Source organism: Hyla sarda, chromosome 11, assembly GCF_029499605.1.
Source record: "Hyla sarda isolate aHylSar1 chromosome 11, aHylSar1.hap1, whole genome shotgun sequence".
Lineage (NCBI taxonomy): Eukaryota > Metazoa > Chordata > Amphibia > Anura > Hylidae > Hyla > Hyla sarda.
Window position 1 is genome coordinate 24,130,881 of NC_079199.1, and position 24,085 is coordinate 24,154,965.

General features: G+C 42.2%; 2 protein-coding genes across 8 annotated transcripts in view; one reads left to right on the forward strand and one right to left on the reverse strand.

Annotated features, from left to right (window-relative positions):
• The window catches only part of SPTBN5 (spectrin beta, non-erythrocytic 5), a 278,824-nt gene extending 259,495 nt beyond the window's left edge, over positions 1 to 19,329 (forward strand). The window contains exons 75-76 of the transcript XR_008848753.1: positions 9,419 to 9,482; positions 19,276 to 19,329. The gene's annotated coding sequence lies outside the window, so the exon portion shown is untranslated. The remainder of the gene's footprint in view (positions 1 to 9,418; positions 9,483 to 19,275) is intronic.
• The window catches only part of LOC130295267 (cytosolic phospholipase A2 delta-like), a 78,348-nt gene that overhangs the window by 13,878 nt on the left and 40,385 nt on the right, over positions 1 to 24,085 (reverse strand). For 4 of the 7 annotated variants that reach the window (XM_056545861.1, XM_056545862.1, XM_056545860.1 and 1 more), the window contains 3 exons: positions 19,319 to 19,372; positions 9,097 to 9,201; positions 2,915 to 2,952 (listed from right to left, as the gene is read on the reverse strand). In XM_056545861.1, coding sequence (XP_056401836.1) covers positions 2,915 to 2,952; positions 9,097 to 9,201; positions 19,319 to 19,372 — 197 coding nt within the window. The remainder of the gene's footprint in view (positions 1 to 2,914; positions 2,953 to 9,096; positions 9,202 to 19,318; positions 19,373 to 24,085) is intronic. The other 3 variants (XM_056545864.1, XM_056545865.1, XM_056545866.1) reach the window with 3 other exon arrangements.

Consider the following 24,085-nt stretch of genomic DNA (forward strand, 5'->3'; position numbering starts at 1 on the left):
GCAAACAAACAAATAATGATGGTTAGAAAAATCACGAAAGGAAGATACACCGTCTGCGCTGACGCCACACAATAAGGACCGGAAAGTCCTGACAAAATCGAAATGTTACAAACTTCACCCATGTTTCATATAAAACTACTGCGGTTTGGAGCGGTGTGAAGATTGCCGCCCACAGCATAGATGGAATAGTGTGTATTCTGAATTCCCTTCAAACATGTGCGATTGCGGGGGTCTGATGAGTGCAAATGGCGACCAATGGCCGATCTTCTTGTGCAGCAGGTGTAAGCCGGTCGGCACTGTGCAAATAGGTTCCCTGGGACGGGTAATCCAACGCGAGAAGATGATCCCGGCACTCAAATGATGCTTGAAATCTTTTTCGTTTATTTCATGAACAAAGCAAACATAGACGCAGCGCGCGTTCCGGCTTCACAAAGGCTGTTGTGAAGCCGGAACGCATGCTGCGCGTCTATGTTTGCTTTGTTCATGAAATAAACCAGAAAGTTTCAAGCATCATTTGAGTGTCGGGATCTTCTTCTTGCGATCTTCTTGTGCAGGCTGTACTAGAAGATCACCGAAAGTACCGATCAGTACCCTGCTGTATCATAGCACTGAACAGTACATAGCAATCTAATAATTGCATAAAAATAAATAAATAACAAATTTCACCCTACAGTTGCACCTCACTGTTCCTTTGTGGAATGCCCTGTTTGTTATCCTACATGGTAAACAGTGTAAAAGTAAAAAAAAAAAAAAAATCTAAATACAAAAAACAAAAAAAAACAGAATTGCTGATTTTTGATGTCAGAAAAAAATCAAGCGATCAAAAAGACCCATCAAAACAAGAATGGTACTGATAAAAAGTACAGATCATAGCGCAAAAAAATTATCCCTTATACATTCCTGTATACGGAAAAGTAAGAAAGTTATATAGGGAGAATAGTGCAATTTTAAAGGGGTATTCCAAGAAAAAACAAAGGTCCTCCAACATACCATAGAGGAATTAAAGGAGTAGTCCAGTGGTGACTCCGTGGTTTACAACTTATCCCCTATCTTAAGGATAGGGGATAAGTTGCAGATCGCGGGGGGTCCGACCCCTGGGGCCCCCCGCGATCTCCTGTACGGAGCCCCGACAGCCCGCGGGAAGGGGGCGTGTCGACCTCCGCACGAAGCGGCGGCCGACACGCCCCCTCCATACAACTCTATGGCGCTGCCTTTGGCAATCTCCGGCTCTGCCATTGAGATGTATTGAGGGGGCCTGTCGGCCGTCACCTCGTGCGGGGGTCGACACCCGCTATCTCGGCGGAGAGCCGGGGCCCCGTACAGAGAGATCGCGGGGGGCCCCAGCGGTCGGACCCCCCGCGATCTCAAACTTATCCCCTATCGTTAGGATAGGGGATACATTTTTCACCACTGGACTACCCCTTTAACAGTCACATGACCAAAGGTCCTGCGACGCTAACAAGGTAAGTAGACTAATACCCCCGCGTCCTCCTACACAGCTCCCCTACCTGTGTACCCCTATGTCGTAAGTTTTGCAATAAACTATAACTGCAGAAGAAGCTTGGGTGAGTGCTCCGCATTCTTTTATGTTCTATGATACATTGTAATTTACAAATCTGTTTAACTTTCTGGAGCCAATTGATGTATTAAAAAAATTATTTTTTTCCTGGATAACCCCTTTAAGCTATATATATAAAAGCATGTAAACATGATAAGCCTGACTGCAAAACATTGGAAATACTGTCCCATATGGGCAGCTGTATAGGGCATCAGCATAAAAGAACGACATTGCTCTTGATGCAGGGTCAGGTCCTAGGAGTTAATTTTCTGTGCTGGTTAACCAAATTATTAACTCTAACAAGATATGTTTCTTTTCTTTATTAAATATGTGGATTAACCCTTGTACTACAGCAGTGTTTTCCAAACAGGGTGCCTCCAGCTGTTGCAAAACTACAATTCCGAGCATGCTGGGAGTTGTAGTTTTGCAACAGCTGGAGGCACCCTGCACTACAGCATATAAGGCATGATGCTGGCACACCTTGGGGGTGATTGATCAAAACTTGTGCCGAGGGAATGTAGTCCAGTTGTCCATAGCAACCAATCACTTTTTTCATATTTCAGAGGCTTTTTTTGAAAATAAAAGAAGCGATCTGACTGGTTGCTATGGGCAACTGCACCACTTTCCCTCTACACAGGTTTTGATCAATCTCCTTCCTTATGTACAAACTAAAGTGATATTTCAGCCGGAAGGAAAAAAAAAAAAAAAAAAAAAAAGGATCCCCTAACCTTAAAGGGGTACTCCGCCCCTAGACATCTTATCCCCTATCCAAAGGATAGGGAGATAAGATGTTAGATCGGCGCGGTCCCGCTGCTGGGGACCCCGGGGATCGCTGCTGCAGCACCGCGCTATCATTACTGCGCAGAGCGAGATCGCTCTGCACGTAATGACGGGCACTACAGGGGTTGGAGCATCGTTACGTCACGGCTCCGCCCCTCGTGATGTCACGGCCCGTCCCCTTACAATACAAGTCTATGGGAGGCGGCGTGGCGGTCGTCACGCCCCCTGCCATAGACTTGCATTAAGGGGACGGGCCGTGATGTCGCGAGGGGCGGAGCCATGACGTCACGCTGCTCCGGCCCCTGTATTGCCCGTCATTACGTGCAGAGCGATCTCGCTCTGTGCAGTAATGATAGCGCGGTGCCGCAGCGGCGATCCCCGGTTTCCCCAGCAGCGGGACCGCGGCGATCTGACATCTTATCCCCCTATCCTTTGGATAGGGGATAAGATGCCAGGGGCGGAGTACCCCTTTAAGGGAGTCATTGTGGTCTCTAGAACGGATCTATGGCGGTATAATCACATGACATGATACCGTTTATAGTAGCAGTAATAGAAAATAAATTCTAGATACTTTACCAGTCTTTAGCTTTGAGCTTCACTTCCAGGGGTCTGGTCTAAGGAAGAACATAATTTACATAAGTGTTAGAATGGTGGAAACACACACTACAAATATATATATATATATATATATATATATATATATATATATATAAAAAAACAATTATTAGATATTTATATATTGGGGCAGAAGTATTTGAGCTTTTTAGCTCTAACATTTCCCACTGCTTACTGAATGAACAAAACCTGGACCTCAGCACTTTACTTTTCCTTCAAGGCAAATTTACATTTAAGAAACCTCCAATAAAGGGGCACTCCAGAGGAAAAATAGTTTTTTTTTAATCAATTGGTGCCAGAAAGTTAAACAGATTTGTAAATTACTTCTATGTAATAATCTTAACCCTTACATTACAGTACTTATCAGCTGCTGTATGCTCCAGAGGAAGTTGTATAGTTCTTTCCAGTCTGACCACAGCGCTCTCTGCTGACACCTCTGTCCATGTCAGGAACTGTCCAGAGTAGTAGCAAATCCCCATAGCAAACCTCTCTTGCTCTGGACAGTTCCTGACATGGACAGCGGTGTCAGCAGAGAGCACTGTGATCAGACCAGAAAGAACTACACAACTTCCTATAAAGCATACAGCAGCTGATAAGTGCTGGAAGGATTAGGATTTTAAAATAAAATAAAATTACAAATCTGTATTACTTCCTGACACCAGTTGATTTGAAAAAATGAACTGAAATATCCCTTTATTCTTATACGTAAAATAAACAGATTATGAAAAATATTGGAGGACATATTCAACAACTAGTTCATTTTTAGTAACTTATTCGAATACAGTTTAATTTTTTGTCCATATTTTCAAAGGTCTCTGCAATTGCTTTGAATAATTAATAGGATTAATTTTCACCAATTTTTTTTTTTTTTTTGCTGCACAATTTAAAAATGATTGAAAATACAAATCAGACATATCTGGATCATGACAATATTCACCACAGCCTTCTATAGTAAGGAATCATGGAGCAACCAGGTGACATGAGGAAAGTAGAGCTAGCACAAAGAGCATGGCCCATTGAGTCTAAAGAGTTAAAGGGGTACTCCACTGCCCCAGCATCCAGAACGTCACGACCACCACACCCAGCGTTCGTAGCTAAATGTTACGGATGCTGGGGCAGTGGAGTACTCCTTTAAGTGGCAATTCATTGCATGGCCACTTACCTCTACAGTACAGCACAGCTAACCACTGCTTACTGCAGCCTTTGGCTGTTCAGGCATGCTGGGAGTTATATTTCAGCAACAGCTGGAGGCATTCTGGTTGGGAAACACTGGTTTACCGTATGGGGGCTAAAACTTACCCCTGTTTCCTGTCTCTTGGGATCACCTGAAGGTCCATAGAGACTGTAGTGCTGAGGAGTCCAAAACACGGCCAGGAGTTGGGAGGGGTCAGCATTAAAGGGGTGCTCCCATGGAAAACTTTTTTTTTTTATCAACTGGTGCCAGAAAGTTAAACAGATTTGCAAATCATTTCTATTAAAAAATCTTAATCCTTCCAGTACTTTTTAGGGGCTGTATACTAAAGAGAAATCCAAAAAAGAAAAGCATTTCCTCTGATGTCATGACCACAGTGCTCTCTGCTGACCTCTGCTGTGCATTTTAGGAACTGTCCAGAGCAGGAGAAAATCCCCATAGCAAACATATGCTGCTCTGGACAATTCCTAAAATGAACAGCAGAGGTCAGCAGAGAGCACTGTTGTCATGACATCAGAGGAAATGCATTTCTTTTTTGGATTTCTCTTTAGTATACAGCCCCTAAAAAGTACTGGAAGGATTAAGATTTTTTAATAGAAGTGATTTACAAATCTGTTTAACTTTCTTGCACCTGTTGATTTAAAAACAAAAAAGTTTTCCACGGAAGTACCCCTTTAAAGGGGTACTCCGCTGCTCAGCGTTTGGAACAAACTGTTCAGAACACTGGAGCCAGTGCCGGGAGCTCGTGATGCCCTTGCCCCATCCCCTCATGCTGTCACACCCCTCCCACTCAATGCAAGTCTATGGGAGGGGGCGTGACAGCCATCACGCCCCCTCCCATAGACTTGCATTGAAGGGGCGGGGTGTGGCGTCATGAGCCTCCGGCACCGGCTCCAACGTTCGGAACAGTTTGTTCCAAACGCTGAGCAGCGGCATACCCCTTTAAGGCTGTGTTCCTACATTGTGCTTTTGTTGCTTTTATCTTATGCTTTTTAGAAAACGTGTTAGGGTGCTTTCACACCACGTTTTGTACTTACGGTTCCTGAATATGGCTGGGAGGAAGGGGGGCGGAGCTTAATAGCGGCGCCCGCACTCAGCCGTATTCGGGAACCGTAGTTAATGCATGTCTATGAGCCGACCGAAGTGAACCGCAGCCTCCGGTCGGCTGCGTTTTCGGCCGTATGCGGTTTCCCGACCGCAGGCAAAAACGTGGTCAACCGCGTTTTTGCCTACGGTCGGGAAACCGCATACGGCCGAAAACGCAGCCAACCAGAGGCAGCGGTTCACTTCGGTCGGCTCATAGACATGCATTAAATACGGTTCCCGAATACGGTTCCCGAGTGCGGGCCCCCGCGATTAAGCCCCGCAACCCCTCCTCCCAACCGTATTCGGGAACCATAAGTACAAAACGTGGTGTGAAAGCACCCTTAAATACGAAAAGTGGGAACATATCATTGTGAGGGTGTCTTGTATCTCAGTCAGGGAATATGCACACCTGCCCACCATCTAAACATCATCAAAAAGAAACATTATGTCCTATAAGGTTAAATCAACAGATTCCACCGATTCTGATGGTGTAAGTGTTAGAAATGATAAAGAAAACTGCCCAGGGCAGCATGAATTTGCCTAGAGCTAATGCAAGCATTTGTGACTTCAAAAAAATATATACAAATAAAAAAGGGTTTATGCCGTGACCATCAAAACAAATCCTCTCTCGTAGGAGTCAGAAGGCCACCATCTCAGTGTATAGTCGGGAGGCCATCACCTCAGTGTATAGTCGGGAGGCCATCATCTCAGTGTATAGTCGGGAGGCCATCATCTCAGTGTATAGTCGTGAGGCCATCATCTCAGTGTATAGTCAGGAGGCCATCATCTCAGTGTATAGTCGTGAGGCCACCATCTCAGTGTATAGTCGGGAGGCCATCATCTCAGTGTATAGTCGTGAGGCCATCATCTCAGTGTATAGTCGTGAGGCCACCATCTCAGTGTATAGTCGGGAGGCCATCATCTCAGTGTATAGACGTGAGGCCACCATCTCAGTGTATAGTCGGGAGGCCATCATCTCAGTGTATAGTCGTGAGGCCATCATCTCAGTGTATAGTCAGGAGGCCATCATCTCAGTGTATAGTCGGGAGGCCATCATCTCAGTGTATAGTCGTGAGGCCATCATCTCAGTGTATAGACGTGAGGCCATCATCTCAGTGTATAGTCGGGAGGCCATCATCTCAGTGTATAGTCGTGAGGCCATCATCTCAGTGTATAGACGTGAGGCCATCATCTCAGTGTATAGTCGGGAGGCCATCATCTCAGTGTATAGTCGTGAGGCCATCATCTCAGTGTATAGTCAGGAGGCCATCATCTCAGTGTATAGTCGGGAGGCCATCATCTCAGTGTATAGTCGGGAGGCCACCATCTCAGTGTATAGTCGGGAGGCCATCATCTCAGTGTATAGTCGTGAGGCCATCATCTCAGTGTATAGTCGTGAGGCCACCATCTCAGTGTATAGTCGTGAGGCCATCATCTCAGTGTATAGTCGTGAGGCCATCATCTCAGTGTATAGTCGGGAGGCCATCATCTCAGTGTATAGTCGGGAGGCCACCAACTCAGTGTATAGTCGGGAGGCCATCATATCAGTGTATAGTCGGGAGGCCATCATATCAGTGTATAGTCGGGAGGCCATCATCTCAGTGTATAGTCGGGAGGCCATCACATCAGTGTATAGTCGGGAGGCCATCACCTCAGTGTATAGTCGTGAGGCCATCACCTCAGTGTATAGTCGGGAGGCCACCATCTCAGTGTATAGTCGGGAGGCCACCATCTCAGTGTATAGTCGGGAGGCCACCATCTCAGTGTATAGCTGGGAGGCCATCATCTCAGTGTATAGTCGGGAGGCCATCATCTCAGTGTATAGTCGGGAGGCCATCATCTCAGTGTATAGTCGGGAGGCCATCATCTCAGTGTATAGTCGGGAGGCCATCATCTCAGTGTATAGTCGGGAGGCCATCATCTCAGTGTATAGTCGGGAGGCCATCATCTCAGTGTATAGTCGGGAGGCCATCATCTCAGTGTATAGTCGGGAGGCCATCATCTCAGTGTATAGTCGGGAGGCCATCATCTCAGTGTATAGTCGGGAGGCCATCATCTCAGTGTATAGTCGGGAGGCCATCATCTCAGTGTATAGTCGGGAGGCCATCATCTCAGTGTATAGTCGTGAGGCCATCACCTCAGTGTATAGTCGGGAGGCCATCACCTCAGTGTATAGTCGGGAGGCCACCATCTCAGTGTATAGTCGTGAGGCCATCATCTCAGTGTTTAGTCGGGAGGCCACTATACACCCTAAACAGTTTGTCTGACTTTAGTATCAGTTTTGATAAATCTGCCGCATTGTCTACATCAAATGTCATATAAAAGTCAACTTATTATTGGCTATTAGAGAATTCCCTCTACAAAAACTGAAATATGACAAACAAAAACTATGAATGCCTGTGATTTCAACAAAAAAAATGGTGCATAAAAAGCATCATACTGTATCGTAAACCTTACAAGATTCACTTTCTATTAAGCTATGTTCAGGACAATTATTTTATTATAATTCAGTAAAATATTAGACACCGGACGTAAACACAACGGCCCCTATTAAAGTCAATGGGGTCTTTCAGGGTCTGTTGGTGTCCTTTGTAAACTAAATAATTGAACACTGCTTCAAATATGCAGCCTCAAATATTCGCAGGATACTGTACGTGTGAATACATCCTAAGGGTAGGGTCACACAGAAGCGGATCCACAGGTTATTGGACGCTGCGGATGCATTGCCAGCAGTCGCAGAGCGAGCTCCCTACTGCTGCCATAGCTCTGCGGATTTCATGCCGGCAGACACGAGCGGACACACAGAGCTATGTCAGCAGCTCGCTCTACCGTCGCTCTGTGACTACAGACAGCGCATCCGCAGCATCAAATACAATGCGGATGCGCTTCCGTGTGACCCTACCCTAAGTCTGTTTTGTCATTACAAAGGCATATATTGTGACAATGTTGAGTGAGAGATATCTAGCAAAAAAAAAAACTCAAAATTGAGTTCAGAGCTTAGATATTCCACTAGTGCAATCCTTTTTTTTTTTTTTTTTTTTTACTAAATACTACCTCTAAATGTCCATTCACCCAGCAGAATCTGCTTAGAAATTCTGTTGCAGCAGACTCCCACTATGTTTAATCGGAAATTCTGCCACATTCACAGTGCAGCAGAATCCTAAGCGGATAAATCTGCTAAAAAAATACAGATTCCGGATTCTCCAAAAAGAATTGACATGTCAATTCTTTCAGCGGAATACGCTCTGAAATGCATTGCCGTCTATGGAGATGGGGCATTTCCAAGAGGTCCAAGCGCCAGAGTCTGCAGAATGTCTGCTCAGAAGTTTTCCGAGTGGACATTCCATCTTTCAAATGAGGCCTAAATGTTGAACTAGTGTTGGATGCACCTTCTTCTACCCTCTGCTGCAACATTTGTGCTGCCTACTCCCCGAATAGATGTAGAGGGTGGTGCAGTGTGTGGTAGTCACCCCTCGTATCTTCCTGCTTACAGCCATCGTAATCTTGGTTGAATGAATGACTATTCCTGAGCAGGAGGATAGGATGGGATTTCCTCACTTTGGATGGTTCTCTTATGGTACCATATATCATATTAGTATCATTCTTCATATTACCTGCAGACAGCGATGCATATACACTTGGTCAAGGACATTATAATATAACCAATGATGAACATTGGTAGTAATAACAGGGTTTTCCAAACAGTGTCTCTCCGGGTGGAAGGTCACAGCCGGAGACACACTGTTTGGAAAACACTGATCTATGGTATCAATAAAGACCTACGGTAAGGTCTATGGACAGCTTGGGCGGTGGTACATGGCGCGTTGGGTATATATAGGTTCTGTAAGACCCAGCATTGACTAACCTTGTATCTGCAGGTGGGTCTTCGACATTTACGGAGGGTCAGTGGTGACCACCAACGTGGGATCCTTCGAGCCTTAGAGTTGCATATGGCCGAGGAACCTCTAGGCTTAAAAGTACGGGTAAATTAAGAGGAGAATGGATGTGGTAATACGCTACGTTACTTCCTCCATCTCCCGTATTTATCCACAGACAAATTTCCTTCAATGTTCTCAACCACATGTCCAATATTATTGGATGTATTCCTACTTGTAAAAGCAGTCATTTGCATAATAATAATAATAGTTTATTTAGCAATAAATGATAATGTTGTCTCTCATTAATAGGTGTTAGGTGGCTCCAAGAAGGACATTAAAGAGGATTCTGCCTATGAAGCCACCAAGGAATAAGGTATAAATACAAATATTACATTCCAACATTCATACTTAAAATGTTCTGAAAGTTTTATGTTGAGTTTTATGTTGAGTTTCAGGGCATTATTCTAACAGTATAATGCAAATTATAACTGTATTTCTGCAATATGACTTGTAAACACTATAGAGTTGATGTTTTGTTTGACACAGGTAGGCAAAGGTACAACTCTACACAAATCCATATTCGTACATGTCAACTTTCTGAGTACTGGGACAGGGGGTACAACTTGAAACAAAATGGTGAACAAACAATGTGCATTCTATCCGGTCACAAATTATTTAGCGTTTAGTATAATGTAGTGGCACCCAAGAGGCCTGCACCTTAGTAGTGTAGTATAATCTAGTGGCACCTAAGAGGCCTGCGCCTTAGTAGTGTAGTATAATGTAGTGGCACCCAAGAGGCCTGCACCTTAGTAGTGTAGTATAATGTAGTGGCACCCTAGAGGCCTGCACCTTAGTAGTGTAGTATAATGTAGTGGCACCCAAGAGGGCTGCACCTTAGTAGTGTAGTATAATGTAGTGGCACCCAAGAGGCCTGCACCTTAGTAGTGTAGTATAATGTAGTGGCACCCAAGAGGCCTGCACCTTAGTAGTGTAGTATAATCTAGTGGCACCCAAGAGGCCTGCACCTTAGTAGTGTAGTATAATGTAGTGGCACCCAAGAGGCCTGCACCTTAGTAGTGTAGTATAATCTAGTGGCACCCAAGAGGCCTGCACCTTAGTAGTGTAGTATAATGTAGTGGCATCCAAGAGGCCTGCACCTTAGTAGTGTAGTATAATGTAGTGGCACCCAAGAGGCCTGCACCTTAGTAGTGTAGTATAATGTAGTGGCACCCAAGAGGCCTGCATCTTAGTAGTGTAGTATAATGTAGTGGCACCCAAGAGGCCTGCACCTTAGTAGTGTAGTATAATGTAGTGGCACCCGAGGCCTGCACCTTAGTAGTGTAGTATAATGTAGTGGCACCCAAGAGGCCTGCACCTTAGTAGTGTAGTATAATGTAGTGGCACCCAAGAGGCCTGCACCTTAGTAGTGTAGTATAATGTAGTGGCACCCAAGAGGGCTGCACCTTAGTAGTGTAGTATAATGTAGTGGCACCCAAGAGGCCTGCACCTTAGTAGTGTAGTATAATGTAGTGGCACCCAAGAGGCCTGCACCTTAGTAGTGTAGTATAATGTAGTGGCACCCAAGAGGCCTGCACCTTAGTAGTGTCGTATAATGTAGTGGCACCCAAGAGGCCAGCACCTTAGTAGTGTAGTATAATGTAGTGGCACCCAAGAGGCCTGCACCTTAGTAGTGTCGTATAATCTAGTGGCACCCAAGAGGCCTGCACCTTAGTAGTGTAGTATAATGTAGTGGCACCCAAGAGGCCTGCACCTTAGTAGTGTCGTATAATCTAGTGGCACCCAAGAGGCCAGCACCTTAGTAGTGTAGTATAATCTAGTGGCACCCAAGAGGCCTGCACCTTAGTAGTGTAGTATAATCTAGTGGCACCCAAGAGGCCTGCACCTTAGTAGTGTAGTATAATGTAGTGGCACCCAAGAGGCCTGCACCTTAGTAGTATAGTATAATCTAGTGGCACCCAAGAGGCCTGCACCTTAGTAGTGTAGTATAATGTAGTGGCACCCAAGAGGCCTGCACCTTAGTAGTATAGTATAATCTAGTGGCACCCAAGAGGGCTGCACCTTAGTAGTGTAGTATAATCTAGTGGCACCCAAGAGGGCTGCACCTTAGTAGTGTAGTATAATGTAGTGGCACCCAAGAGGCCTGCGCCTTAGTAGTGTAGTATAATGTAGTGGCACCCAAGAGGGCTGCACCTTAGTAGTATAGTATAATCTAGTGGCACCCAAGAGGCCTGCACCTTAGTAGTATAGTATAATCTAGTGGCACCCAAGAGGCCTGCACCTTAGTAGTGTAGTATAATGTAGTGGCACCCAAGAGGCCTGCACCTTAGTAGTGTAGTATAATGTAGTGGCACCTAAGAGGCCTGCGCCTTAGTAGTATAGTATAATCTAGTGGCACCCAAGAGGCCTGCACCTTAGTAGTGTAGTATAATGTAGTGGCACCCAAGAGGCCTGCGCCTTAGTAGTGTAGTATAATGTAGTGGCACCCAAGAGGGCTGCACCTTAGTAGTGTAGTATAATGTAGTGGCACCCAAGAGGGCTGCACCTTAGTAGTGTAGTATAATGTAGTGGCACCTAAGAGGCCTGCGCCTTAGTAGTGTAGTATAATGTAGTGGCACCCAAGAGGCCTGCGCCTTAGTAGTGTAGTATAATGTAGTGGCACCCAAGAGGGCTGCACTACATCCACTTGTGTTATGTATTTCCCTTGTACATCTCTTTCAAGCCATTTCCCTTATAGTTCCATCAAGGTACTGAAGGCACTAAACAAAACAAACAAACAAAAAAAGACTGATTGCAAAACTGCTTCAATATTTGTCGCTTTAGATGCATTGCAGCTATACAATAGAGTACACTTTATAATGTATACTTTATAATTTATTATTTCTTTAGTAATATAACCCGGTTGCATTTAGTGGACTTGAAAAATATAACCTAAAATGAATCATGCCATATCTTAATAAAAATCTTTTAAAGAGAAAGACGTCCTTTAAACAGGTGGCATATGCAGCATGCCCATGAGGGTGAACCTAGTGGCCATGGAAAACAGTTACCACTAAACCTAATGGCACCTTCTCAACCTGGTCCACAGAGTGAACTTTTTATTTGTCTTTGTGATTGGCACCCAAATGAGAATCGGACAAATGACTGCCTCTTATATTTAAGGAGTGACAAAGGCTGTCCGGGCATGCTGGGAGTTGTAGTTTTGCAACAGCTGGAGGTAACCTGGTTGGGAAACATTTTTAAAGGGGTACTCTACTGGAAAACATTTTTTTTTTTTTTTTTAAATCAACTGGTGCCCGAAAGTTAAACAGTTTTGTAAATTACTTCTATTAAAAAATCTTAATCCTTCCAGTACTTATCAGCTGCTGTATGATCCACAGAAAGTTCTTTTCTTTTTGAATTTCCTTTTTGTCTGACCACAGTGCTCTCTGCTGACACCTCTGTTCATTTTAGGAACTGTCCAGAGTAAGATAGGTTTTCTGTGAGGATTTGCTCCTACCCAGAATAAGATGACAGTTTGCTCCAACTCTGGACAGTTCCTAAAATGGACAGAGGTGTCAGCCGAGAGCACTGTGGTCAGACAAAAAGGAAATTCAAAAAGAAAAGAACTTCCTGTGGATCATACAGCAGCTGATAAGTACTGGAAGGATTAAGATTTTTTAATAGAAGTAATTTACAAAACTGTTTAACTTTCGGGCACCAGTTGATTTAAAAAAATATATATTTTCCACTGGAGTACCCCTTTAAGGGCATGTTAAGTAGCTAATCTGCTGTGGTTTATGGGGGAGATTAGTTAAAACCTTAGTAGAGGAAGAGTGGTTTAGTTGTCCATAGCAACCAATCAGATCTCTACTTTAATTTTTCAAAAAGCCTGTCTGTGTGTGAAAAATGAAAGAAGCGATCTGATTGGTTGCTATGGGCAACTACACCACTCCTTCTCTATACGGGTTTTGATAAATCTCCCACTATGTTGCTACCCATTAAAGTCAATAGGTAGCGACATAATCCGCTTGACGAATTCCGCAGCAGAATATCTTCAAGGTGCCAAAGGCTGCCCGGGCATGCTGGGAGTTGTAGATTTGCAACAGCTGGAGGCGACACTGGTTGGGATCATTGTAAGAGGGTAGGTTCACACGTAAGTAATATGCTGTGGCTTATGGGGGAGATTTATCAAAACCTGTGTAGAGCAAGAGTGGTGCAGTTGCCCATAGCAACCAATCAGATCGCTACTTTCATTTAAAAAAAAAAAAAAGGTCTGTGGAAAATGAAAGACGCAATCTGATTGGTTGCTATGGGCAACGGCATCACTGTCTTTCTGCACAGGTTTTGATATATCTTCCCCATAATCCGCTGCGGCTTAGTTACATGTGAACGTACCCCCAATGTTTCCCAACCAGTGTGCCCCCAGCTGTTGCAAAACTACTACCCCCAGCATGCCCGGACAGCCCAGCATGCTGGGGGTAGTAGTTTTGCAACATAGTGAAGACAGTAGTGACAGAGAACATGACCATTACTCACCACCTACAGTCCTACAAGTGTCAAAAAGAATTCTATTGTGCTCCAGTCACGGCCAACAATGATTCACCTCCTCTCACTAGAGAGTCTATGGCGAGTGTGACAGTGACATGTGACAAACACAAAAACACTAATGGCAGCCATTAAATATTACAAATGCTTTGACTGCTGTGTGAGTGACTATAAGGAGATATTGTAATATAAACTATAGTCACTGTTAAAGGACGATTACTCACCTAGTAAGGTCTGTGGAAAATGAAAGAAGCAATCTGATTGGTTGCTATGGGCAACGGCATCACTGTCTTTCTGCACAGGTTTTGATATATCTCCACCATAATCCGCTGCAGCTTAGTTACGTGTGAACGTATCCTTATACAATGTTTCCCAACCAGTGTGCCTCCAGCTGTTGCAAAACTACTACCCCCAGCATGCCCGGACAGCCGTTGGCTGTCTGGGCATGCTGGGGGTAGTAGTTTTGCAACAAAGTGAAGACAGTAGTGACAGAGAACATGACCATTACTCACCACCTACAGTCCTACAAGTGTCAAAAAGAATTCTATTGTGCTACAGTCACGGCCGACAATGATTCACCTCCTCTCACTAGAGAGTCTATGGCAAGTGTGACAGTGACATGTGACAGACACAAAAACACTAATGGCAGCCATTAAATATTACAAATGCTTTGACTGCTGTGTGAGTGACTATAAGGAGATATTGTAATATAAACTATAGTCACTGTTAAAGGACGATTACTCACCGAGCGCAAATCCAAGCGAAGGTTATAGGTAGAGATGAGCGAACTTACAGTAAATTCGATTCGTCACGAACTTCTCGGCTTGGCAGTTGATGACTTTTCCTGCATAAATTAGTTCAGCTTTCCGGTGCTCCGGTGGGCTGGAAAAGGTGGATACAGTCTAGGAGACTCTTTCCTAGGATTGTATCCAACTTTTCCAGCCCACCTGAGCACCTGAAGGCTGAACTAATTTACGCAGGAAAAGTCATCAACTGCCGAGCCGAGAAGTTCGTGACGAATCGAATTTACTGTAAGTTCGCTCATCTCTAGTTATAGGCTTACAGCAAAAACCCACATGACCACACATGCTGTCATTGCGCTTATTTTAGTGACAACAGCAGGAATGGCATCTATAGAAATACACAAAATACGCAGCTTTTGTTTCTTAACGTTGCAGTGTGTGAACGGGGTTTAAAAAAAAAAAAATTCATATCACTGCAATATTTTTCATAATAATTCATAGGTTTTTTTTCTTTTCTTTTTCCACAATGCATTGTTTCTTAAAGCACATCTGTCCCCTTAACTGGCCCCTGTAAGGTAGGCCCATAATCACATTCTTCTATACCGTTATTTTATAATGTGGTGGCCGAAAGTAAGCAAAAAAAGGACTTGTTAGTCTGTTATCAGTGTCCCGGGGCCAGTAGCCCGTTGTGTGCAGTCTCAAGCTTTTGCGCACGCCCAGACTGCTGCCGGACAAGTAGCCCTGTGTGCCAGAAAGTAGACAGATTTGTAAAATTACTTCTATTTAAAAATCTTAATCGTTCCAGTACTTATCAGCTGCTGTATGCTCCACAGGAAGTTATTTTCTTTTTGAATTTCTTTTCTGTCTGACCACAGTGCTCTCTGCTGACACCTCTGTCCATGTCAGGAACTCTCCAGAGCAGGATAGGTTTGCTTTGGGGATTTTCTCCTGCTCTGGACAGTTCCTGACATGGACAGAGGTGTCAGCAGAGAGCACTGTGGTCAGACAGAAAATAACTTCCTGTGGAGCATACAGCAGCTGATAAGTACTGGAAGGATTAATATTTAATAGAAGTAATTTACAAATCTGTTTAACTTGATTTAAAACATTGTTTTCCACCAGAGTACCCCTTTAAGGGCTCAAACATAGGGAAGGCTATAGGTGTGTCCTAGTGGAGGGCTCAGGTGTATATCACTTTGAGGGTGCACCTGCACTGCAGGTCTTTGGAGGGGACTAATTAAGATCACTGAAAAGGGGCACCTGAACGTGGGCTCCATAGGAACAAGGCTAACTCTTCCAACAAAAACAGCCCTTAGTGAGGTCTAGTGGCACCAGTGGAAGTAGACTGCCCAAGCTCAAAGATTTCCGAGGAAAACCAAGCTGAAATATGAGGGACACAGCACTCAGCCGAGCGCAACTGTGCCTTTCTTTTAGTGATCAGGGGGTCTCCAATCAAAATTTCAGACATGTGTTACTATGACATGTCAGAAGTTGTCTTAAAAGTTTAGGTACACATTAAGAAAAGGGGTTAAAGGAGAGAGGAAGTCGCCAGACAGACATTGGAAAGCAAAAACTAGGTGTGGACCTGTGTGAAGTAACACAGGCCAGGGAGAGAGGCTCCTGTGAAGACACCAGAAACGGATTCAATAGCGTTATACTCTTGTCAATACTGTTGTTCTAGGATTGTTCAAGTACTAGCGCCACCTTGTGCAAATGTAACTATTAAGCTTTTGTGCCTCTGCTGAGACATATAACCATCAAGATTGCCACTGTATGTAAAGAAGTGCTAAGTTAAAGAGCACCTATCACGTTCTAAACTTTCCCTAATCCCCCTCCCCATATGTCCCTGACTCTAACTAAGTCTATCCCTGCATTTATTTTGCTTTAAAAAACCCTAAAAATGCCTTTTTTCTATGCTCTTCAGTAGCTCAGTTCAAGGCACAGTGCAGGGGAGGTTGTCATAGCAATGGCAAGTCCAGCAGAGCAGATAAGCAGTGCATATACAATTAGCCATGTGGAAAGTGGAGAGAGGGGAGAGGAACAGAGAAAAAGAGAAGAGGGAATGCACATACAGCCCAAGCACACAGCAGCTCCACAGTCTTTCTCCTCTCTGTTCGCTTCCTGCTTGTGTATGAGCTCAGTGCTCCCTCCTTCCTGCCTGTCTGACTGACAGGAGGGGAGCTGCACTGAGCTCCTATGTGTCCTGGCTGCAGAGTGATCTCAGACTCACTCACTGAGTCTGAAATGCTTGCTGACAGGATTGCTAGGGAGACCCCTAGTGGAGGAGTTTTTAAAGTTAAAAAAAAACATGAAAGAGGGAAACATTTTTGATGAAAGCAATTAAAAAGATGTTCAGTAGGGCTTTATTTTTAATATATAAAATGTTTGTTTCATGAGAGGTACACTTTAATTTGTTTTAACCACAACTGGCCTACATCGGACCCCCACACTATAAGCTCATATCAAAACCATGCTGCTCGAATGTATACTGTATGACCAACATTTTGTAAATATAAAACCAAACCAAAACAGAGACAACGTTACTTAATGCAGGCATCCTATGACACCTTCTCGCATACACTTACAGGTCCACGTTACAAACCACATGCAAACACAGTCACAGTAGTCAACGATTACAATACCTCATAGTGTGTTACATCAAAGGAACTTAGAAATTAATCAGCAAACAAGACAACTCATACGTGAGGAATGAAGTAGCGCTGCCAACCAGTGACGGTGCAAAAAGCAGTCAAAGGAACTGAGTCACACTCCAAGTGCTTACAAGATATAGAACACAAATACCAACGACATAGGATACAGCTAGCCGACAATGGTAGCCCAATTTCTTATCTGAATTCAGACGTGTATGATTCTGGACAGGTTGCCACGGCCGGCGCGACAGCGCCGGCCGTGGCAACCTGTCCAGAATCATACACGTCTGATAAAAATAAAGAACTAAAGACAAATCCTAGTGAGTGTCACTGTAATCTTTCTTCATTCGTTCATAAATTAAACAAATACAAAATGTTGTTTAAAGGGGAACTCCGGTGGAAGACATTTTTTTTTTCTTTTAGGTCTTTATAAATCAACTGGTGCCAGAAAGTTAAACAGATTTGTAAATTACTTCTATTAAAAAAATCTTTACCCTTCCAGAACTTTTTAGCAGCTGTGTGCTACCAAGGAAATTCTGTTCTTTTTGAATTTCTTTTTTTTTTTTTTGTCCACAGTGCTCTCTGCTGACACCTCTGTCCGTATCGGGAACTGTCCGGAGCAGCATAGGTTTGCTAAGGGGATTGTCTCCTGCTCTGGACAGTTCTTGATATGGACATCAGGTGTCAGCAGAGAGCACTGTGGACAAGACAAAAAAAAAAAAGAAATTGAAAAAGAAAATAATTTCCTTTGTAGCATACAGCTGCTAAAAAGTACTGGAAGGGTAAAGATTTTTTTTTTTTTATAGACGTAATTTACAAATCTGTTTAACTTTCTGGCACCAGTTCATTAAAATAAAAAATAAAAAGGTTTTCCACCGGAGTACCCCTTTAATGTCTATAACCACAGAGATACATAGGACTAAATGGGAAGCTGTGGATAGAAAATGTTAGAAAATTTTAATGGGATTGTCAGAGATTATCAAGACAGCCTACTGAGGTTCTCCAATAAACACTTAATTGTTTTATGCTGTATAAGTCCTACGATGCTACTCCAGTCCTCACCACTGCCTGTGTTTACCCTCTTCAGCGCTGATTGGTTTGCAGGGTGCCCAGGTACAGAGAAGCAGCGGTGAGGACTGGAGCAGCGTTGCTGCACACAGAATGCATAAAACAGCTGAGTATACTGTATTATGTTATTTTAGAACCAGAGTAGGCTGTCATTTTATAGGCTGTAATATGTATCTCATACAACTCCTTTAAGACTTTTTGCAAGATTGCTCCTTTTTTACTTTTTTTATTTTATTGATTTTTTTGTACACAATTCAAAAAGTGAACATATCCTTCAAATCTAGAGTCAAAAAATTTGACCCCCATTGTCATTATAGAGAGACTCTACTATGTCTTTTGCATAGCATCCAAAGCTAAATTCACAAGGCTGTTGTGCTACGACCTCTTCTGAGTCCATTGACTTTAATGGGGTCCATTGGGAATCTGGTATTTCACAGGAATTGAACGGAGAAAAGAGTTAAAAAATAATTAAAGGGGTATTCAAGAAAAAAAAAAAAGATTTCTTTTTAAATATCATCTGGCTCCAGAAAGTTACCCAAATTTGTAAATTACTTTTATTATAAAATCTTAATCCTTCCAATAATTATCAGCTGCTGAAGTCGAGTTGTTCTCTGCTGACATCTCTGTCTGTCTCGGGAACTGCACAGAGTAGAAGAGGTTTACTATGGGGATTTGCTTCTACTCTGGACAGTTCCCGAGACAGGTGTCATCAGAGAGCACTTAGACAGAAAAGAACAACTCAAATTCAGCAGCTCATAAGTGCTGAAAGGATTAAGATTTTTTAATAGAAGTAATTTAAAAATCTGTTTAACTTTCTGGAGACAGATAATAAATATATATATATTTATTTATTATCTAATATATATATATATATATATAGATAGATAGTTTTTTCCTGGATAACCCTTTAACTCCCGTTCTTGAGACGGATTGGCTGACAGCACTCACTTTACCAGATCACAATGGCGGTGTGAACGAGCCCTAACTCATGTTCTCTTCTCTTGTAGTTGAACATAACTCATAGAATGTTGTATAAAAATATCTTCACAAAGTCATGAATCTGTAGGTTACAACACAAACCGTAGTAACATCAAGAATGTTCTAAAAATCAGCAGGCAAGCTTCATTTCAGTAGGTTTTCAATATTTTTTTTTCTTCAGATGAAAATTGCATATAAAATTATTAAATAATAGGAAACTGTACCTGGATCCAACGCAGCGGAAGGAAGCAGCGGATGCCCCAGCAATTTGTAAAAACCTAGTTAAATTTTTTAAGAATTAAATACTGTCTAGAAACTGCCGTCAACATACAATAGTGGTGAATAGGTTAAAGGATTCCAGTAAGAATTTAGAGTTACGTGAGGAGATTTATCAAAACCCGTCCAGAGGGAAAGTTTCTGAGTTGCCCATAGCAACCAATCAGATTTTTTTTAAGAGGCCTGTGAAAAATGAAAGAAGCGATCTGATTGGTTGCTATGGGCAACTCAGCAACGTTTCCTCTGCTCCCCCATGGTATCCCGCCGGTGACAGGTTACATCGACTTACGCTACCTGCTTCTATTGACTGAAACTAACTCGATGGGTGAGGCCAAGTGTGTAATTGTTATGTCCATTTAATCCTTTATATTTTACCATAAATGGTTCTCTATTCATGTATCCCTACAGTATCAGTAATATGAATATATTCCTGTATTCAGCGCTGGATGCAGGGGAACTTAAAATGTAATACAATTCGGACATAACAAACGATGAAAAGAGGAATTTATCTGGATCTATGGGGGAGATTTATCAAAACCTGTCCAGAGGAAAACTTGCCCAGTTGCCCATAGCAACCAATCAGATCGCTTCTTTCATTTTTCACTGGCCTTCATAAAAATGAAAGAAGCGAGCTGATTGGTTGCTATGGGCAACTGGGCAAGTTTTCCTCTGCACAGGTTTTGATAAATCTCCCCCTATATGATTAGGACAGGTCTTTTCTCATTTCATTAAAGGGGTATTCCAGGCCAAAACTTTTTTTTTACATATCAACTGGCTCCGGAAAGTTAAACAGATTTGTAAATTACTTTGATTAAAAAATCTTAATCCTTCCAATAGTTATTAGCTTCTGAAGTTGAGTTGTTGTTTTCTATCTAACTGCTCTCTGATGACTCACTTCCCGGGAGCTGTGCAGTTCCTATGGGGATATTCTCCCATCATGCACAGCTCCCGGGACGTGACATCATCATTGAGCAGTAAGACAGAAAACTTCAGAAGCTAATAACTATTGGAAGGATTAAGATTTTTTAATAGAAGTCATTTACAAATCTGTTTAACTTTCCAGAGCCAGTTGATATATAAAAAAAAGTTTTTGCCTGGAATACCCCTTTAAGGGCTGATTTTAGGAGTAATATTTCTTTGACATATTTATGTAGCTTCTACCTCTACCCAACACCTGCCCCCTTCTTTCTTATTTAGCTAATCAAAATGATCTTCTGATATGTCATAAGCTGGTCAAACATGTAAAGTTGTATTTATATATTTTTTTATTTTTGCAAATGGAATACTCCTAGAAAAAGAGGCATACACAACAAAAGTTAAACAGATTTGTAAATTACTTCTACCTTCCAGCTGCTGTATGTTCCAGAGGAAGTTGTGTAGTTCTTTCCAGTCTGACCACAATGCTCTCTGCTGCCACCTCTGTCCATGTCAGGAACTGTCCAGAGCAGGAGAAGTTTGCTATTAGGATTTTCTCCTGCCCGGGACAGTTCCTGACATGGACAGAGGGGTCAGCAGAGAGCACTGTGGACAGACAGAAAAAGAAAACTCAAAAAACAAAAAAACTTCCTCTGGAGCATACAGCAGCTGATAAGTACTGGAAGGTTTAAGATTTATAATTAGAAGTCATTTACAAATCTAAAATAAACAAAGAGCACGTATGCGCACTCACCGCTAGGCAGAGACAGTCGGGTCTGGAAGTCCGGTAACGTGGTGCCGGATCACGGCATAGACGCTGGTGTATGGCGCTCTGAGGCTACGACGGCAGTTTCGCACGTAAGTGCGTGCTTCTTCCGGCCTCTAGAGGCCGGAAGAAGCACGCACTTACGTGCAAAACTGCCGGCGTAGCCTCCGAGCGCCATACACCAGCGTCTATGCCGTGATCCAGCACCCCGTTACCGGACTTCCAGACCCGACTGTCTGGATCTTTTTTTTACAGATTTCTAATAATTGGAAACTATAGTGACCTTTCATTCTACAATTTGGTGGTTTATACAAGAGATGAGCGAATTTACATTAAAGGGGTATTCCAGGCCAAAACTTTTTTTTTTATATATATCAACTGGCTCCGGAAAGTTAAACAGATTTGTAAATTACTTCTATTAAAAAAAATCTTAATCCTTCTAATAGTTATTAGCTTCTGAAGTTGAGTTGTTTTTTTCTATCTAACTGCTCAATGATGATGTCACATCCCGGGAGCTGTGCAGTTCCTATGGGGATATTCTCCCATCATGCACAGCTCCCGGGACGTGACATCATCATTGAGCAGTTAGACAGAAAACTTCAGAAGCTAATAACTATTGGAAGGATTAAGATTTTTTAATAGAAGTAATTTACAAATCTGTTTAACTTTCCGGAGCCAGTTGATATATATATATATATATATATATATATGTATGTGTATATATATATATATATATATATATATATATATATATATATATATATAAAGGTTTTGCCTGGAATACCCCTTTAAGTTCAAATACCTATTCCCTGGATACAGTCCTAGAAGACCTCAGGGTGTCACACTGGACCATTTCATGCAATTTGAACATTTTTTCCCCCAGACAGATCTGAAGGTAAATTCGCTCATCTCTCTTCAAGATCCAAGACTTCACCAAGCTGAACCATCTCAAACGTATCTACATCATATCAGAAGATCATTTTTTTTAATGAAGAGAAGGAAGTGGTTAGTAATAATAATATATAGCAATAAAACTGTTAGAAAGAAGAAGAAATAGCAATGAAAAGATAAACCAAACAGGCATAAGTCCCTATTCTCTGCTGCCCCTGGCAAGTGTTGCTTTTGCCTATAAGATAAATATGGTTTAAAAAATATTTTAGTGTAAATAAAGAGCATTGAGGTCCATTTCTAGACAGTATTTTAGCCATTGTTCATACGATGCACTAAATTAGCAGTGCCTAGCACACCCCGCACATGTAAAGGCCCATACAACACATTATTTATTGTGTCAAGACAGCAATGTATAAAACTATGTACAAATACATACAAGGATCTGCATGGCATTGCAGTGATCCATTTAAAGGGGTGCTCCGGTGGAAAACTTTTTTTTTTTTTTTTTTAAATCAACTGGTGCCAGAAAGTTAAACAGATTTTGTAAATTACTTCTATTAAAAATTCTTAATCCTTTCAGTACTTATAAGCGGCTGTATGCAACAGAGGAAATTCTTTTCTTTTTGGCTTTCTTTTCTGTCACGAGCACAGTTCTCTCTGCTGACACCTCTGTCCATTTCAGGAACTGTCCAGAGCAGCATATGTTTTGCTATGGGGATTTTCTCCTGCTCTGGACAGTTCCTGACATGGACAGAGGTGTCAGCAGAGAGCACTGTGGTCGTGACAGAAAAGAAATCCAAAAAGAAAAGCATTTCCTCTGTAGTATACAGCCGCTAATAAGTACTGGAAGGATTAAGATTTTTTAATAGAAGTACGGTAATTTACAAATCTGTTTAACTTTCTGGCACCAGTTGATTTAAAAATAAATAAATAAAAAGTTTTCCACCGGAGTACTCCTTTAATCCTCATGTGTCATATACAATAAAATTCCAATAATCTAGAAAGCATGATGGTTTCCAGCATAGAAGCAGACCAGCATAGCCTCAGCGTTTTCTAGCATAGCACTAGACCACAATGTGAAATTTCATCTGACCTGACAGAGCAGACCAAGTAGAGAACCTTTTAGGATACAAACTTTTACGACTCGGAGTATCTGATAATTCAGCACCTCTCTGATCACACTGATGCAGGATTAAATGATCTTTACTGTATATACGCCACTGTATATCTGTATTGAGAAGGATTTAAAGGGGTACTCCACTGGCCAGCGTTTGGAAGTAAATGTTCCGAACTCGTGACCCCAGTGTGATGGCTGTCAGGGAAAGCTGGGAGTTGTAGTTTCACAACAGCTGGAGGCACCCTGGTTGGGAAACACTGTACTAGAGGAACCTAGGTAATGTAACCATAGGTGTATACAAATAAAAATAAAAAAAACCACAGAGGCAGCTCCCCACGCATACAAATAGTTCTCACCATGTAGGTACACAGCAGTGTGAGATCATGGATCAATCCAGTAAAGGCATAAATGTGAGGTCTAGCACTAGGATTGAATTAAACTACAACTTAATTCTGGGAAAATAAGGAGAAGCAATCTCTAAATGCTCATGCATTTAAAAAATAAAATTTGCAATAGGTAATAGTGTAATGTATTAAAAAAAAAAAAATCTTACCAAATATAAATAAATACAAAAATAACAAATTAAAGAAATATGTTTAAAAAAAAACCTAAAACCATAGAACACACACTTTTATAGTACGTTCACACGTACTGATTTGATGCTGCGGTCAGCTAGTTAGTTTATATTCATTTCGGGTATGTACTATATACACTGCAGATTTACATGTGGACATTCCCTTATGCTTAAAAAGCTTATTAGGCATTCATTGCCAACACCATAATTAACAAACATATGTTTAGGATCATTATACTCACATAAATCCTCCAAAGAAAGTCACCAACCATTTAATGATGTTCAATGAATGGCATAAAAATATCAAAAATCGGAATTGTGTTCTTTAGAGGACGATGAGTGAAAACATAAAAACTGGTTTAGGCCCCTTTCACACTACAGGTATCATCCTGATATTTACTGCCATTATTTTACAATAACGGATGAAAAACAAACAAACAGATGCAATAACT